Raw genomic sequence first — 18,167 nt, 5'->3', positions numbered from 1 at the left:
ATTAACAGACAAAACTTAAAAACACTTCAAATGTGTGTATTTAATTATATTCTTGTAATTTTGCAAGTACATGTGGAACTAATCGATGAGATGAGCTGTGTGCTTTTATTTTGGCGTGCTGGATTGAAACAGGAAGTCACTTAAAATGAGTCAATTAAAAAATCCCTCTGGTATCTCTGTGTGCAAATACAGGTTTTCTGTTTTTCTCATGCAACTAAAGAGCAAACTAACACGATAGTGATGAGTGTTATCTAAATGTAAATTGTGTAGGGTATTGGATGCCACTGCTTTAATAGCTTTTGGACTGGAAACAACACATATTTGCAGGTTTTGCGGTGAGCACTGAGAGCGCCGAGCTGCACCTAATAATCTGGGAGTGATTTTAACTTTTGTAGGTACATATAGTGGATTGTTGTTTCCTCTTACCTTTAGTCCTTCATTCTGATGTCCTTGTACTCTTATGTAATGCTAATGAATTAAAATCTTCTTCCAGGTGTGACTTGACAGCTGTTCGCCCTCTGCCCGGTGTGACCAGGAGAAGTTTGGGATCCAAGGTGACTTTCGAGCTTAAACTCCAATCACATAACAAGGTAATGCACAACATGGGTGGTTCTCAAAGTGTGGTACGTTGGTGGTGTTCTGGGGTCATCCAGCTTCATTTTAATGCTGCAAAAATGGTGGATTCCCTAAGCAGCAAATGTGTTGAACTCTCTGAATGCTGTTGACAACTATTTTATTTACTTACTGTGTTTTCTGATCAAAGCCCGGATCCATTCAAACCACTGTAGTTTCTGAGTGTGTTCAAAAGACATTCATGCATCCCCAGCATTCAAGTCCCGGTGAATACCTGTCAGAGAAAAGACAGCATTGACAATAAGAATCGGGCTGCGTGCTGCTACCTCTGTGGATGAAATGGGTGCGTGGGCGGCGGACATGTGAGTGCTAGGAGCGCTACTGTGTGGGACGTGGGCTCTGAGTGGGAACACAAGAGCTGCTTTAGCGAGACGATCAGGAGAGACAGTCACACTTTCACACATTTATGTTTCAGGCAAAAGCACAAAGACAGCTCCAGGTAGAGCAGTGACTTACAGGGCTAGAGGACCGAAAGGTGTAATGTACAGCTTTGTCAGTGTTTGTACTGTATACACTACACACGCAGTTATGTAAAGTAGGCTGTTACCGTGTCCCATATCTGATGTCCCGGCGTTGTAATCAAATCAAGCCTACTTTCATTTGGCACAGGTCACTACACATCTAATAAATGTGTAGCAGCTGCATGTAGCTCCTGCCCCGTCCCGCTCCTATAAAAAAAATGGCATAATGTGATCTTTAAAACAAACATGAATGAAACGAAATTACAACTCCAGGTATGAGTAATCCTGGACGCCGATGCTTACTGAAGCTGTTTGCTTGCTTTGAGTCTCAACACTTGTCCACACCAAAACCTCACAGTGGACTTGTTTTGCTCCTTTCACCACCTAATTTGATAAAATCATCTGAAGTCAAAGTGTGTTTCGTCATTTGCCTCAGGTGCTACTGAGGCTCACTACTGTTTATACGTATTTGTGACATTTTGACATGTTCTCTTTTAAGTTAGTACATGGTTTTGTCCTGTTTTAAACCTGGCTTAGTCTGAGTTTAGCCAAATTCTGAAACAAGAAGCATTCAGTTGAGCACTTAACAGCTGATTGCCCAAACCAATTGCAATTGTGTTGACACCTATGGCATTTACAATGTCACAGTATTAACCTTCCACAGTGAAATTAAGAATATGTTTTCTGCTTTAATAAATCTTAAATTAAATTAGGTTTTTAATGGGGTTGCTTCATCTTTAGACAAAGTGAAGTCTTTCAAACTTACCTATAAAAACTACTGATAGAATATGTATAGCTTTCTAGTCTACCTTAGATTGTCTCCCCTCACCCATCCATCTATTTTCTTCTTCCAGAGGGGTCCAGAGGCAGCTGAGAGACGTAATCCCTCCAGTATGTCCCAGGTCTTTCCTAGGGTGTTCATCTCATAATGATGATTATTAGGGCAGGGCGATATGGCCTAAAATCTATATCACGATGTGAAAAAGAAATATCACGATAACGATATATTTGATGATATAATTGACAATGGACACATTTCTTCAAAATCCTAGCCTTACACCTACTGGGAAGATTAAATCAGTGATATTTCATTCTTTTCTTTTTTTTACCGCATACTAATTTCCTTGCTAATATTATCTACTCAAGCAGTTTACATCCTTCATTTCATTTTATATTTTAAGCACCTGTCCCCGTGTTCTTCAGTCAGTGTTTATGCTGTTCTGATGGAGAATAACATTGTGTCCACACCGATGTAAAAAATGACAACAATATTAAGAATTATATAGCGATATGGGATAATAATAATGAAACAGCAATGATAAAGCTGCATAATGAAACAGTGATCAGTCACATGCACGACCCCTGAAGGATGCACACATACACACAATATAAAAGCGCGTGTACCCTTTTGTAAATTAACTTACATTAATAGCAAATTACATGATCAATTAGCAGCATTGTATTGTGATTAGCCTTACTGACAAAAGAGAACTTGTTACATTCGAAGAAAAAAACAGAGCCCAAACTTACAAACCACTGTTTGAATTGTTCATATAGTTAGCACAAACAAAGCACAACCAAAACAACGGTCTTGTTTCATCTACAATGTCTAGTACAAAGCAAGTAACAAAATGCAACCATTAATATACTTCTTTCAGATTGTTATCAATGCCAAACTTTACTGATAGTCACTTTTATGTAACAAAGGCACATTAATATACATATTATGCTCCGTGATCTGGCTACTTCCCAGTTGTCATTACCATCCTCAGTGCAATATTAATTTGTGTATTTTTTTTTTTAAAGGATTATGTAAGCCCTACATAGTGTAGTGCGTTTAGAGCTTGGTCTCATAAGAGAGGGACATAAGGTGGAGACGGAGGAGCAGGGGGAACAAGAGTGTGGTGGTGGAGTTGTTCTGTGAGGTATTTTGAGGGGATCTGAATGTGATGAGGAGGATTTTGAGGGACGGGAGCCAGTGGTGACATAGGTGATGTGTTCACAGGAGCGGCTGTGAATATGGAGACGGGCAGTGGAGTTTTTAACCTACTGGCAGTTTATTTAGGGTTTTATTGTAGATTCTGTTGATTCTGGATGTAATAATGGCGTGGATTAGGGTTTCAGGGGTGCAGAAGGTGAGTGATGGACAGTATCGTGTTATGTTTTTGAGATGGAAGAATGCAGTCTGGGTTATTTGTTTGACATGTGCTTCGAATGAGGGAGTATTCTTCCAGCATCAGTGCAAACAACTGCTCAATCTTAGTGTCTGACATTGTATAACTCAAGCACAGCGGGCGCCCCTGAACACACACGCACACCCACACACACACACACACACATGCACGTCATATGCTGTCAGTAAATAAATGCCCCTAAATCCCGTGTCCCTGAGCTCCTTTTTGTAGCTGCGCGGCTCTTGCAGTGAAGCGGCGTCCCTGAGAGGAGAGCCCCGCAATGCAGCAAACACACACACATTCACAAGGAGAGCGATGCGTGAGGGAGAGTGTCGAGGTGGTACAGAGGAAAAGGAAGGAGGTAGGAGGCAGAGGAGTGTGTAGGAGGAAGAGGAGGAGGAAGGTGAAGAGGGAAGAAAAACAGGTGGGCGGAAGCATTATAGGACGCAAAGATATGGGACCAAAGAAGAGAAGAGATGAGAGCGAGAGACAGAGGAGATGACAAAAGGACACTGACAAAGCGTTTAAGCTGTCTGCGTTCATGATGATGTGAAAATTAAGTACATTGTCAGTGTTGTGAGAAAATTAGGAATGCTCTCTGTCGTCCAAAACTTACTCCACATAACAAATTATTTATGGCACAGAAAATTATGAACTATTTACAGTGCTTTATCTCTATGAAAAAATTGCATCCTCTTGAAGAAGACTGCCTAAAAAATCTTCCACTTTCCCTTTTACTCTAAAACAGTATGTGGTTCTGGAGTGAGGCGTCATTAGATTTTGCCGGGATGATTGTTAGTTTGAGAGTGTATAGTGATTTGTGAAGGAGCGCTATGTAATTAGTGCATGGACTGATGTGTCTCTGGCTTAATAATTTCTCAGGCTGAGATTTATGTTGCCTGTAAACACTCAACAACAGATGTACCAAACAAGCAGACATATTTAGGATGCACACAGGATGAAGTGTCCAACTTCACGAGCTGCTATAGCTTCAGTGCAAAAAGGTTGAACTAAACTAGACATTATCCTGTGAGGCACAAAGTAATACTGTCTGACTTGATAATATTGGTCTCTCTCAATCATCACACACGACTGCAATTAAGTTAAAATGCCAAGCGCCTTATTTTGGTACCAGAAGCAGAATATCATTGTAATACAGAAACAAGGTGAAATTATTAATATCAATAACGTTTTCGATTAGGTCTCGCTTTTGACATGTAGTAAAGATTAAAAATGCATGCTGAATATACATTAATTCTGAAGTATTTTGTGACATAAGCATGCACATCTGAATAACAATTCACAATAATCTTGTCTGTCCTCCCACAGCAAGTATTAAGTCTAGCATTTTCTCACATGTGTGTTGCTTAGCAACTTGATCATTACTGCATTATTACAGTCCCACTGAAGAAACGGAGGACGGCTTTTATCTGACACATTTTGCTGTGTAAAAGACACATTTCAATCATAGCCAAATTAGCTCAGTCATGATGACAGAGTCATAGGACTTTTGGGAGTGTTTACCTCACTCTTGTTGCTTTGTTCAGGACCTCTGTTGTGAAAGTGCTGCACAGATAGATCAGTGTCCCAGTGCATTTATTTGTTTCTCGCTGCAAACAGACACAGTCTCAGCTCTGTCCGTCCCTCTGGCTCAGTGCCACAGGCGCAGAGCCAAGAGCAACAGACCTGCTGCTGTCCTCTGTCTACATCATGTCACTGTTGTCTGAGCTCTCAATGAACATCCGTGCAAGACTCTGTGGTTGTGTAAGCATTCATGAGTGCATTTTTACAGTTACAGCCCATGTTACCGTGTCAAAACCATACCTTTAGTAGTATTTTGCTCTGTTCACACATTTTGAGTAATCCTTTTTACTTTGATCACTTCCTCTTCCCCTGCTGAGTCAATTTGATCTGTATTTCCAGGATTGTGTCAAACTACCCTCCACTGTGTTTTGTTTTTTATAACATGTTCCCACCGCTGCCTCCAAAGGCTGCTGCAGGCCTATACAAAATCTTGACCAGTCCAGTCTCACAATTCCTACTGGGATTTTGGACATTATTTACTTGTTTTACATGCTGAGGTTCCCAAAATAATGTTTTTCCACCTCTAATATGTATATGTCCTTTTTAATTATTAAGTTTCTTATTACCAACAGATGGTGTCATTTATTTAATTCATAGATGCACTAAAATGCAAGTGCACCATACTGCTGGTTCTCGCAGTAGCAGCAGCTCAGCAAGGCCACAGGAAGCTGAATCCCGTTATTTCTGGATTGTGTCTTGCTTGCAGCAATATTAGGTTTGGAAATTCGCCACAGCTCAAAGTGACCCTTTTCCACCGACAGGCAAACGTCAGGGGACGTCACCGTGCTTTATGAGGTTCTTAATATTGGGAGTGCTTCTCTCTGGGTTTTAGTTGGGACATGGTGCTGGGATGAGGAACAGAAGGCAGCGTGACATCCAGGGGATCATTGTAAATTTACCTCTTTGGCCTTTGGGGAAGGATGGACTGAATATGTTTTATATTTTGTGCCATAAAAATCTCTATTGAGAGGATTTCTATTCAAAGCTGAGTCATGCAGTGCCACACAAGCTCCGGTCTATGATCCCTTTAGTATTCGTTGCTATAGAGCCATCAGACATTGAACTGAGCGCGGTAATGCCAGTTTGCTTGGCCATGCCATTCCCAAAAGTATAAGAGCGTATGGTGGATGTAGTGACTAGTGCTCAGTGAAGCAGTAGCCGGGTCCCAGGCTGCTCTTATTGGCTCATGATTTTTCCAGCAGACCTCCCTTTCTCTGCTCGGGGTCTCGCTGGAGACTGAGGCAAATGACAAATTGCACCGTCACACTCCTCCTTTTGCACAAGAGCACAGGCTGCGGGCGAATACCTCAAGAAGCAGCGAGTGCACAGCAGACCTACAGCACTGAAAAATACTGAGAAAATTGCCGCCACCTCAGTGTACATCCATTGGTGTTTTTTTTAATAGTTAATAGTTAGAGACAATGTTTTGTCCTTTGAAAATATTATAAACAGCCATGGATTATATGGATGGATTTCTGTCACATAACATAACGGTTCTTTGCAAATTAGCCCATGGCTGCAAATCGGGGTGGTGTGTTTACATGCACGAGTACCATGTGTGTTCATTAACATGCACTTTCCCAACCAAAGAAACACATTACTTACATATTTATGGCACTACTGCTGCTTTTATTCCTGATTATTCCAATTATGTAAATTGAATAGTAAATGTATTATGTTGCAAAAGTTACTTTATGAGCAATTTCCTTGTTATAATTTAATTCACTTGAACTTTTATAATCACTGACTGTAGTTCAAAAGCCTTTTCGATTTGCATATTGATTAACCCTCAATCAATCAATCAATCAATCAATCAATCAATCAATCAATCAATCAATCAATCAATCAATCCAAAAAATCAATCAATCAATCAATCAATCAATCAATCAATCAATCAATCAATCAATCAATCAATCCAAAAAATCAATCAATCAATCAATCAATCAATCAATCAATCAATCAATCAATCAATCAATCAATCAATCAATCAATCAATCAATCAATCAATCAATCAATCGTTTTGTATAGCCCAATGTCACAACAGGAGTTTTCTCACAGGGTTTCACCAAACATTAAAACAATGAAACAAAACAACAAACAAGACAATGTAAAGTTCTGGCATATGACAGGTAAACATAATGTCAAAGTAAGCGTTGGCGACAGGTGGTGACGAGCTGTGTGGGTGTCCCCTGTCCTTAGACTCTCCGGCACAGTGAGGAAAAACTCAAAAACTAAGTCAGAGAAAAAAGAAACCTCAGGGAGAACCACAGACAGACAGATCCACTCCCATGGACGGACAGGGGATGGGAGTCCCTCAGCAGATGGGCCAAGTCCCCAGAGGAACGTAGCTGCATTTTGAACTAGTCCTGCACTGCACAGTGGCACAGTGGTTAGCATTTTCATCTCCCAAAAGGCATGAAGGTCCCATTGCTCCCGTTTCCCCTTCCACTAAAAACATGAGCAAAGGTTCACCTCTGGAGCCAGGACTTCCCTGAAAAGGAAATGAATTTAGATGAATAAAAAATATCCTGGCTGAAGTTTTAATTAAAAGAAATCTATCAATGAATCAGTCTTTGCTATAGACTTGCCTTGTCCCGCTCAACTCCTCCATAAAGATTAATATGAATAGTTTTAATCAGTATTGCACATCTACAGCCCAAACCAAACCTCCACTACACTGATCAACCTCCACATTGAGCCCATTTATTTGCTCCTCCGTCCCACCTCTGTCCAGGACTTCATCAGGCCTCGCTGCATGATCTGGCCCCCAAGCGATTATATGGACTAATCAATATTGCTCTTCTTTTGCTGCTGCTTGATCTTCTCTGCTCCTGCTCAGATCAATCAGGCAGAAGGAGAGCAGCGGGAGGACATTTCACATACATCAAGTCCCAGCGGTTGATTCAGGCATCACCGCAAATGCCCGACAATGTAAACTCGCTGTACTTTGTGAAGGCCATTGTTGATAAAGCTCCCGGCCACTTTGATGTACCTCAGCAGCGTCCAAGGCCTGCGCTGTTCATTTGTAGTGTGATTCCCACCTGGACCGAGAGCGGAATAAGCCGTTACATGCACATAAATCACCAGGTTTTCATCCAGCCGCTGTCAACTGCTCAAACATCCAAGGGCACACAGGCACTTTCTGAACTGTCGAGCTGTGGCAGGGATTAGAAAGCTGAAGTTGTAGCCGTAGGTGTAAGAACATTTCCCCTGCAGTGGGCTCCGTACGACCTCATAGTTATGCGTTAGAAAACTGCAAGTCGACAGTGACAACTTGATATCGACTTTACGATTATGCACCTTCTGTTGTCACTCCTGCTCTTCATCTGCTTCCATGACTATAGTGATGTGCGTGCTAATTTTTACCGCGGAGGTATTTTTTGGTGCAAATCTTTTCGTTTAGGCTTGGGATCGGTGCAGAGAGTACAGGTGCTATATCATCTGTCAACGTTTTTGTCTCAAATCAAACGGGCAGTCTAAATTTCATACCATCTACAATTGTCGCAGATGGCTTTTGATTCAGTGTAATTTTGGAAATCGTCATTTGTCCTTTTCTTGTTACCATGCAACACTTTGCTCTAAGTATATGCGCATTCTGTTCAGTTTCTTTCTAATCAATTGATTGGTCATTTCATCAAATAGTCATCAACTGCACAACTACAGTACTTTAACTATCAACCACAGGCATGATCCATCATATAGATTGCGCCGTTCAGCTAAAGACAAATTATAGATATTTTAATACCAAACTTTGGGATTTCAGTTCAATCCAAATGTTTGCTTTGCGGTAATATAAAATGCGCTCTACCAAATGGTTACGGGTTGGTTCTTCTATAATTACTTATGTTGATTGGTTAACCCCATAATGAACACCCCTAGTTTTCTCATGGAATAAGGCAAACAACAAAGAAATCCTTCCTTATCCTTGTCCATCTCTGTTGTCAGAGCATCGAGGAGTCTCCAGCCCCTGCCCACTCTCTCCTGCTGCTGACACCAGCATGGCAGACAGTCGACAGCCAGAGGACAGTGCCCCCCAGTGGAGCCCATCAGGAGGGCAGGAGGCGAACAATCCCCTGGGAGCTAACGGATACTCCTCCTCCTCCTTTAGGACGTGTCAGCCCGGGGCCATCATGAGCACAGGCCCTTACGCAGCCCGGGAGAACGGCTTCAATGGAGACCTAACAGGAGCTCATGCCGTAACCGCAGGTGAGATCTACAGTGAGTATTTTGGCATGTGCAATTTGGCGTGTGCAATTTACAAAAGAAACCCGTTTGAAAACTGTAACGGCATTTTTCGCCTTACAATTTTAAGCCGCTAGAAAATGCCTAGTCTTTCGGATACTGAGCTGTATAAGACAGATTTCTGCTTATCATAGAACTTTTTTTTTTTTTTTTTTTTTACAAAGCTTTAGCTTCCTAATCTAAACACTTTCAGACACATCACCTCCCCACTGACTGCTGACTAGTTTTTTATTCAACATAAAGGCCACAGCATAGACAAAATCGTGCTGTAGACAGTCGAAGGCCTGGGGCTCTGTTAAGATGTGTTGCTAATTTGTATCAAGAGGCGCAAGCTCAGTGCTGACACGAGGCGCTTCCCAAGAGTTCATTTTACAAGATGACATTGTTGTGGAAGCACTGTCAGACAAATTAATCATTGGACAGACTATACATCCTACAATCTTGGTCTTTATACTGCTGTGGTTTCTGGAAGTATTCAATATCATCCTCTATTTAATGTTAGTGTGGAAATATTCAATGCATTGTTTTAAATGCATTTATGATCATATGATCTTCACTCTTATGTAGAAGATGTATCTTTCTGAATTGTATGTGAAATTTTGAGAATTTTTCAGTTCAGTTGACATTTTTGTACCTGTACTGCAGATTTGTTTTGCAATGTTAAAACAAGCTAGTGTTCAAAGCACAAAGACAGAAAGTTCGCTATCGTTAACTGTTTAAATAACTCAATAACAGATGTCAAAATTAGTGAACATTGTAACTTCCAGTAAAGTGACATAAAAAACAAGTGTAATTTATGCTTTTCAGATGTAATTAATACAATCTAGTATATGATTATCATAGTTATCATCATGGAATCGTTCTAATGGGTGCAGCCCAGATGTAAATTATAATTATTTTACCCTGTCATCATTTGAAGGCATGAAGTTATTGTGCACTTCCTTTCGTTTTACGTGGGTTAGCACTACCGGGGCCCTCACCGAAATCACATGCTGTTATTGAGAGTGCTGTAATTAACACATAAAATCTGCCTCTTTGGACCCCTCGGGCCCATCCCACCCTGAGCTACTCTCCAGACAAGTGCAGTAATGTACCAGTGGTGTCGCCATGGCAACTGCGCCCCCTACAATTTGCCGTGCTTTTGTTCTTTTGGCCTGTAGCATCCCGCAGACAAGACAATGCAACAATCAATGACAAGGCCCTGCTATATTCCGCCACATATCAGTTAAATGGCTCCAAGAAATCACAGTATGTGCTGTGTTTTATGAACCCATTGACAGTAAATGAAGGAGATCGTGAAAGTTGACTGTTCCTATGGCGACATTTCTTCAATCCAGATGTGATTATTCCCTATTGCAACTGCAATTTGATTTGCAATCCGGGTTTCAGAATCCAGCGCACAATGTAAACACTCCTAAGTGTATTAAATACCTGTTTTGTTTTCCAATAGCAGGGTCAAGTTTCTTCTGTACACATTTAAATGTTTTATGACTTAAAAAAAGAAACATTTAAAGCATTGAGTAGCAATTTTCTGTTGATAGAATGGGGGCACTTGTATACATGATAAATGCATGATAAATTACAGCCTCTAAACCTGAGCTTAGTTAGCGCCACTGCTGGTAATGTAAGTAGGACAGGATGGTTAGCTGGAGGACTGATGCTGACCATTTATTTAGAACTCTTCAGAAATAAATAATGATAAAATATAAAATAATAAAAACGTTTTCAATAATATTCAACAACACTGAACATCGAGGGACAACATTAAAACATTTGATTTAGAAACTGATATTTTGCGTCCTTTGACTGCATATTTTCAGTCGTTTTTTTAGTTGCGTCTTGTGAATTCTTATAGTAATTTATTGTATCACGCTTGCAAAGTGATTGATTTTGACAGCAGAGAAACTACTTCGCGATAATTGGCCGTGCATCAACATTCATCGGCGCTATCTGTCTAAACAACCAAACATTATACAGTTAGCATAGAAGATGGGCACATAATGGCGTGATGCGACCCTCGTTAGATACTGTATCGTCTTGTTCTGAAAGGCGGACTCTTGAAACTGATGCCTATTCCCCGCGAATAACAATGGGATACAACTCCGCGGCCCGCCAGTCTGTTGCCATGGTGACCGCTGGCTTCGCAGGTTCTTGGGCACTGGTGCTGCTGGGTATCGCACCAAATGGCACTCTCTCTCTCTTTCTCTCTCTCTCCTCCCCTCTCTGTGCCCTCTCGATCCCGCAGCGAGCGTGAGTGCCGAATGTCTACGGGGTGTGTGTGTGTGTGTGTGTGTGCGCGGTCGGGCTTAGTAGAGACTGACTCAGGATTTTTTAGTCGATGCCTTAGCTGCTCTGAGAGGAGAGCGTCTCTGCTTCTACCTGGAGGTAAAGCACTTTCACCTCTCCGTAGGATGCCTGTATGTGTGTGTCTTTTGCATGTTGCTGGCTTGTATTATTTATACGGATAAACAGTTGCGCGTGCATGCTGTTAGCCCTCGTGTCAAGCCAGTGTAGTACATTTGATTTGACACAAGTCTCGTCGGGAAATTGCTGAGGCGACCAGACAGCGTTGGGCTCCATTAGCGGCTGCAGGCTTTGTCGTACACAAGGTCAATTTTGGGGGGCGCTCACTTTGTAGATACGTGTAGGCGTCTGGAGGTGTTTGTGTGTTGCTTTTAGGACACACACAAAAAAACAAGCTATTAAGCAGGTTTCTGGGAGAAGGCGGACAGCTGCATTGTTTGTGGGCTTGAAGGACATTTTACTACATCTTCAAACTTGAGATTCTTGTTTTATGCGTGGAATGTCTCAACTTTGATAATGGTCCAGGCTTCACTGTAATGTAGCAATTTGAGAGCCTGCATTTCCTCTTTGTGTTACTATATTGGCTTCTTACTGGCTTTCATCATCACTCTTACACATGCAGGAAAGTATCTATATCTGTATTCCCTGTCAACGGTGTCCAAGGCCTAAGTCGTAAGTCACTCCAATCTGGTTTTGGAATGAGCAGACAATGACTGATGGAAATCTTTATAATACTGTATGCCTATTACTTTTTAAAGATAAATGCTGTGTCATTCTTGAACGAGCTTGACAAATTCCCCTGAACTTCAATCAAGATAGCTCACTGGGGCTGCACAATTTTGAAGAATATATATAATTGCCATTTCATGTACTGTGACTGCCATCAGATCTGTGACTTAGGACCCCATGGTGACAGGGTGTTTTGTTGTTTGCAAAGGATTAGTTCCTAAATGACTGCAGTCTTTGCGATTTGTTAATTGCAATCACCCAAAACAGCTCTTCATCACACCACATGAAACTGAAAATATACTCACCAATCTCTCCTAGACTTAAGTTTTATATCATTCCAGCTTTCCATCAATCTTTGAAACTTTTGCAATTTAACAGCATGCAATTATGTGTCAACCTCTAAGTGCCATTTACCCATATTAGATGAAAGACTTCTGCCTGTGAGCTGTAACGCGGCTGCACTGAAGATGTTTATTACCGTTCAATGTTGGAAATGGGGGCATAGCTGCTCCGAGATGGTGAGTGGGCAGCGTTAAGTGTTCTCTGAAGTGTATTTGTCTGTGCGCATGTGTGACAGACGGCCAGCTGGTTTGAATATGTGGGTTGATGTTCGATTGGGAGAAGGTCTTAAAATGGCATTGGAAAATGGAGCACACTTCCATCCAGAAAAGCATATGAACAAGTGGTAGATTAATGCCGTCGTCTGGCGCTGTCTGTTTGCTGCCTCTATTTTGCCGCTGTGCAAGCTAACCTAACCTCTATTTTGTATAGTGTTCGCATCAAAGCAATGAAAAGGACACTCTTGTCTTACATCTTACTACAAGAGCAACTCAATCAATTTGAAAATCTCCTTGACTTTACAGGTCGTCGTTGTCGTATTGGTCAAGGTTGTTTTATGCGATACCTTTATGAACCTTTATGGATGAAATCTGCCATAAAAGTAAACAATATCCATAGTCCCATCGTCCAATGTTAGGCTAAACGACAACAAAACAGCTGCAGAACAACACAATACAATCTAACACACTTAAAGGGACTATACGGAGTTTAAAAATGTTAACATTAAGTATGTTCCTCCCCCTACATGTTCCAGGAATGTCCTAAGGTGTAAAATGAGCTCAGACCTGTTCACCACAACTGCCTCTAGAATCCTGCACTGTTACTCAAAAAGGTGTTAATACGGGTCCGAAGTGCTGAAATGCACGAGTTTAATATAGGAGGTGCAGTTACACTTATGACCTGAGGTGGCAGTAGTGAGTGTAAAAATGACCAACTTGCATCTAGTCCCTTTAAGCTTCAATAAACTTTAATGTGAATGCAACATTAAGTAATTTACGTTTTAAACTCTCCATCGGTTTAATAATACGCCTACTGAGAATTTGATATGATTACAACTCTTACTTTTTGTATCATGTGCGTATTTCCTGAATGGGTTGTGTACCTTTATTAGAATATATGTGGTTAGGCGGGACAGTATTGGCTTTTTAACCATCTAACCCAAATCGCTGAAGACATATCCTCCCTGGCCTCTGCATGAACACCATTTTTACAGAAACTCAATAAGTGTAAAGGTTAAAATCGCTCTATTGTTCTGAGGCAACTTTTTAAGGGCTTAACGGTTGCTATGGCGACACTCGGAGCTTTTCTGAAAAAGCTCCCCGCGGCTTCAGAAATGACTGCCTATTATCACTTTCATCACTTTCCTTCTTACTACCATCTGCGTGACATGACAAAAATGCTGTGAAATCAAGTCAAACCTCTGCAAGCGTAATTAGAAAATAAAGTACCGCTTTTTGTCACGCTCAAACTTGGTATGCGTTTGCAATCAGGGATTTCAAACAGCATCCATTAACTTGTTCCATGCCCAAGATCGCGCAGTAAGGCAATGGAGACAACAACATACATTTGTGGACACGCAAACACGCTTGTTTATGTAATAGGTAAAAGTGATCATGCCAATACAAAATGAAATAGATACAGTGGGGAAAAAAACTATAGAAAGTCTATGGGAAACTGACCAAATACATGTTTTCCCCACTGTAAATAACTAAGACAACCTATGTTTTACAAGTCAATATATTTTCCTGTATAATTTTGCTATTTTAGTTGAGCCATTTTCTTCTCTCAAACGTGAATGCTCCTGTTCATATTTAAAAATACTGTACTCACAATACAAAAAATACAAAAACTAAATTGCTCAGCTCTCTTTGCAATGGGGATTTAAAGCAGCAGCTTTTCTTTCTGTCAGTAAATTGACTTGATACATTTGTTTACAGAGCAAGTTTCTGCGAGGATTGTGCAGGAGGTGACAGCCGAGGCCGTAGCTGTGCTCAAAGGGGAGCAGGAAAGTCAAAGGCTGCCATCAGGTGAGCTTTATACCAGTTTAATACTTCCAGACAGAATCTACTTATTAATGCATGAGCTTTTATCCAAGCCAAACTCTTGAACTCATCCCAAAAATCATTGGACTTTGTATCAAATATTTATAGACCTAAGAAAGGAAGAAGTTGTATTATTTTTCCCCTTCTTCTATAGTTGAAGATACCACCAATTTGCCTCCATCCCCTCCCCCTTCGCCAGCCGCAGAGCACTTCGGACCATTGGATCAAGGTAGGATGACTGTTCATGTACCAGGCTAGCACACGGAGAATGGTCCTTCTTGTGAGTGCAGCTTGATTGGACACTGGAAATAGTCCCCTCCCTTTACACAGGGGACAGGCCACATTGCTGTCCCACCCAGAACCCAGAACCACCAGAAAAGTGTTCTTCATTTTTGTCATACATCACTTCTAAGTATGTCTTTTTCATCATTATCACCATTGTCACAGAATTGTCTATCCATCATTTTTCATTCATTGCCCCACTCTGTGTCTGTCTTTGCATCAACCACTTACAGTAATAGTGTATTATGCTTGCAAATTTAGAGCTATAAACATGGTTTGTTTTTGGCTTTAGATAAGCAAATCATGGCTTTTTGTAAGTAAGCTAAGAAACAACAATGTCTTTAGAGTTCAGCTGCGTTTTTAAAGCAGGAGCCCACTGTGTCATTGACAGAAGTCACAATGATGTTCACCTTGTAAGCAGCGTATGCATTTTTTATTACTATTATTATTATGACTTATTAAATTTTTTTCCATCTCTTGTGGCTGCAGTGGTTATAATGTACAAGAGTGTCTTACACTTGGCCAGCTATTGTTGTCAAGAAGTATGGGAACTAGTGAACTGCACCTTTGAACTAAAACTGGAGCCTATGGTTTCAAATTAAAGTACCGTAACTGTACAACAGTAATGAATTACAAAGCTGTACCTAGAGCCTGGTCACCTTTTGTTTTCTTGTCATTGTCTCCTGTCGTTGTCTATTTCCAATATGTGTCACTTCAATACTCAGTCCCTCTCTTTCTCATTTCCCAATGATCTTTATGTTTTACATTTGTCCTTTCTTGGACATTTTTTTTTGTTCTTATTCTCTTTTCAATTTTATTGCAAAAAATGTTCATCTTCCTGAGATTGGACTAACAGATATCTTCCAGCTATTATTTACTGCTGTTATTTTAACTACTTAAAATGACATGAAATATTGCACAGCCATTTCATGTTACATGATTTAGTATATTTTATTTCATACTTATTATTTTATAGATGGACATTTTTGGCACCCTTTTGTTCCTCATGCCTCTTGTCTTCAGTTTCCTTTTGCCCTCTTCCTCTTTCAGTCCGTGTGTCAGACTTCCCTGCAGTTCTTCTCCTTGTGTCTGTCTTGTTGTAGATGTAGGGGATGAGGAGGAGGCAGGCCCTCTCCGTCGCTTCCAAAATTCTCGGGAGAGGTGCAAGTTCCTCGCCCCCTCCATCTCAGTGTCCGTGCCCGAGGACGACCCCTACCACTCTGACGAGGAGTACTATGAGCACCCCTTGTTCAGCCCAGAGTGGACGCACTCGGGCTCTCGCCCCACTGGGCAGGCCGTGGCCTTTAGACAGATCGAAGGTGAACCACGCATGGTTCCTCTGTGCCATTTCCCTCCATCTCCTCCTTATTTTCATGGTTTTTCTAACTCCGATTCTTCTTCCTCCTTCACGACCTTTGACCCTATCATCCTCCCGTTCTCACATTTCTCCGTCAGTTCGTCTTTTCGTCTGTCTGTTTGTGGCTTGTGTCCTTGTCATTTTCGTTTGCTCAAAATCTGAGCAATTTCATGTTTGTCATTTCCGCTTTAATTTATTTCACTAAAAGTCATTGCTACCTGTGGCTTCTGTACAGTTTATCCACAGCACTTAACAGTCCCACACCACAGAAATGTCCCTCAGGAACAACAGGACAACAGTCAATTTAAATGAATCTTGTTCAATTAAACCATGCAAGCAGGACACTGCAGGGCTTAAAATACACTAACCCAGTGAAATGTGACTAATAAGTTCAGAAAATATTAATTTTATCCTGGCAATTAAGTTGTACATTTTGTGTTTGTTTTTGTGTTTTTTGTTTTTTCCCCGATTTAATAGCAATAAAATCTTTCAGCTCCAGCATCCGACAGCAAGACTCAACTCAGGAACGCCTTATGTAGCCCTTAAAAGATGTGTGGTTATATGAGATACAGTGATAAGAAAATGATGCATTGTTTTAAGTAACACTGCTGTAGCAAATAAATCCTTCATATCCTGTCTGTTCAAATTGTGCAATAGAATGTGTAAGATGCACAAGAAAGGGCTATTTATGTTGTGGCCTGCTGTAGTTTCATGTTATTGCTGATAAAAATTTAAACTTAAACTGAAGTACTACCCTGAGTTCACTTGTAGTGTGTAAATTAATAGGGCTCGGTACCGTTAATAAAAAAGGTTTTATCTTTAGAGACCAAGTTTTGATGCCTGTTGGTCCAGGGGCAGCATTAAAGGAAATGTCTTGGTCGTATCGGCTCAAATAAATGATACAAATTTAATGGATTTTTTCTTAATGGAATAAATGGTATACATTTACATTATTGTTCTGTTTTCTGGGTCTAGATTACATATTTTAGTATAGATATCGAAAAAAGTATTGTTCAGGTATCTGTATCGTAAACCAAGTATTATTGACGTTCCGGTTTCAAAGAAACGGTACCCAGCTCTAATTGATAACAAAAGCCTAACTAAACTACTGCTGAAAGTCCATGTTGTGCCATTAGATTAAGTTATGTTTTTTTCGTTTTGTTGTGAGGACCTACAGTAATCATCTATAGTTCATATTGAACACCAGAAAGTTTCACACATCTGTGCATGTCTGAGGTTTAAAAGCTCAAGCTTCAACTTTATGAAGTCGCACACTGGTTTCATACTGTATAGTACTATGAGTATGTAAACAAACATTAAGATGAACATCTCCAAGAGCTGAAAGAATCCATCCAGTTGTGTTGTTACATAACCCAAGTCTGTGTTGCCTTTAGTCTTACTTGTCCCCTCTCCCCCTGTTTCTGAAGAAGAGACCATGGAGGCTCTCACAGCTGAGTACGAGGAGGAGGAGGTGGAAGAGGACAGTGCAGAGGCTGCTCTTGATGAGCAGCAGTGGAGCGGGGACGAGCCGGACAGCCCCCAGCCCGAGCCTCTAGAGCAGGCAGAGGCTGCAGGCGAGGCCCAGGACCTCAGCCTAGAGGAGACAGAGGCCGTAAGCGAGCCCCAAGACCTCGGCCTGGAGCTAGAGGCGGATGAGGCAGCTAGTGCTGCTTCAGACAGCTCCAGGAGCATAGAGGAGGAGGAAGCAGAGGGCGAGGAGAGCCTAGACACAGGTGTGTCTTGCCCTCTGCATGTTACTGCACTGCCTTTAGGAGCGTAGATCTGTCTGAAAAAGCATATAACAAGCAGTACAAGTGAGATGGAATGGCTCAAAACGTCTGTGCTATGCTGCGGCTGTAGGCAACACAGGCTTGATGGTGAAATAATTCATAATCTTTAACCTAACTTACTTTTTTTTCTGTGTTATTTTTGCGCTTTGATTTTTTTATTGCTATGTTTTTGAGCTGACCATATTGCATTGATACAATAATGCTGTGCTTTTTACCAGCTCATGTACGGC

General features: G+C 41.1%; 1 protein-coding gene across 13 annotated transcripts in view; it reads left to right on the top strand.

Annotated features, from left to right (window-relative positions):
- The window catches only part of map2 (microtubule-associated protein 2), a 62,666-nt gene that overhangs the window by 26,703 nt on the left and 17,796 nt on the right, over window positions 1–18,167 (top strand). For 7 of the 13 annotated variants that reach the window (XM_079563338.1, XM_079563331.1, XM_079563339.1 and 4 more), the window contains 6 exons: window positions 494–590; window positions 8,798–9,070; window positions 14,404–14,493; window positions 14,663–14,737; window positions 15,894–16,109; window positions 17,575–17,880. In XM_079563338.1, coding sequence (XP_079419464.1) covers window positions 8,851–9,070; window positions 14,404–14,493; window positions 14,663–14,737; window positions 15,894–16,109; window positions 17,575–17,880 — 907 coding nt within the window. In that variant the 5' untranslated portion in view covers window positions 494–590; window positions 8,798–8,850. Of the gene's footprint in view, window positions 1–493; window positions 591–8,797; window positions 9,071–11,340; window positions 11,480–14,403; window positions 14,494–14,662; window positions 14,738–15,893; window positions 16,110–17,574; window positions 17,881–18,167 lie in introns of those variants that run through there. The other 6 variants (XM_079563336.1, XM_079563335.1, XM_079563341.1 and 3 more) reach the window with 5 other exon arrangements.

The sequence above is a fragment of the Gobius niger genome, assembly GCF_951799975.1.
Source record: "Gobius niger genome assembly, chromosome: 9".
NCBI classification, from domain to species: domain Eukaryota; kingdom Metazoa; phylum Chordata; class Actinopteri; order Gobiiformes; family Gobiidae; genus Gobius; species Gobius niger.
Note: the sequence above shows the minus strand (reverse complement) of the source record. Positions and strands in the feature narration are given on the sequence as shown.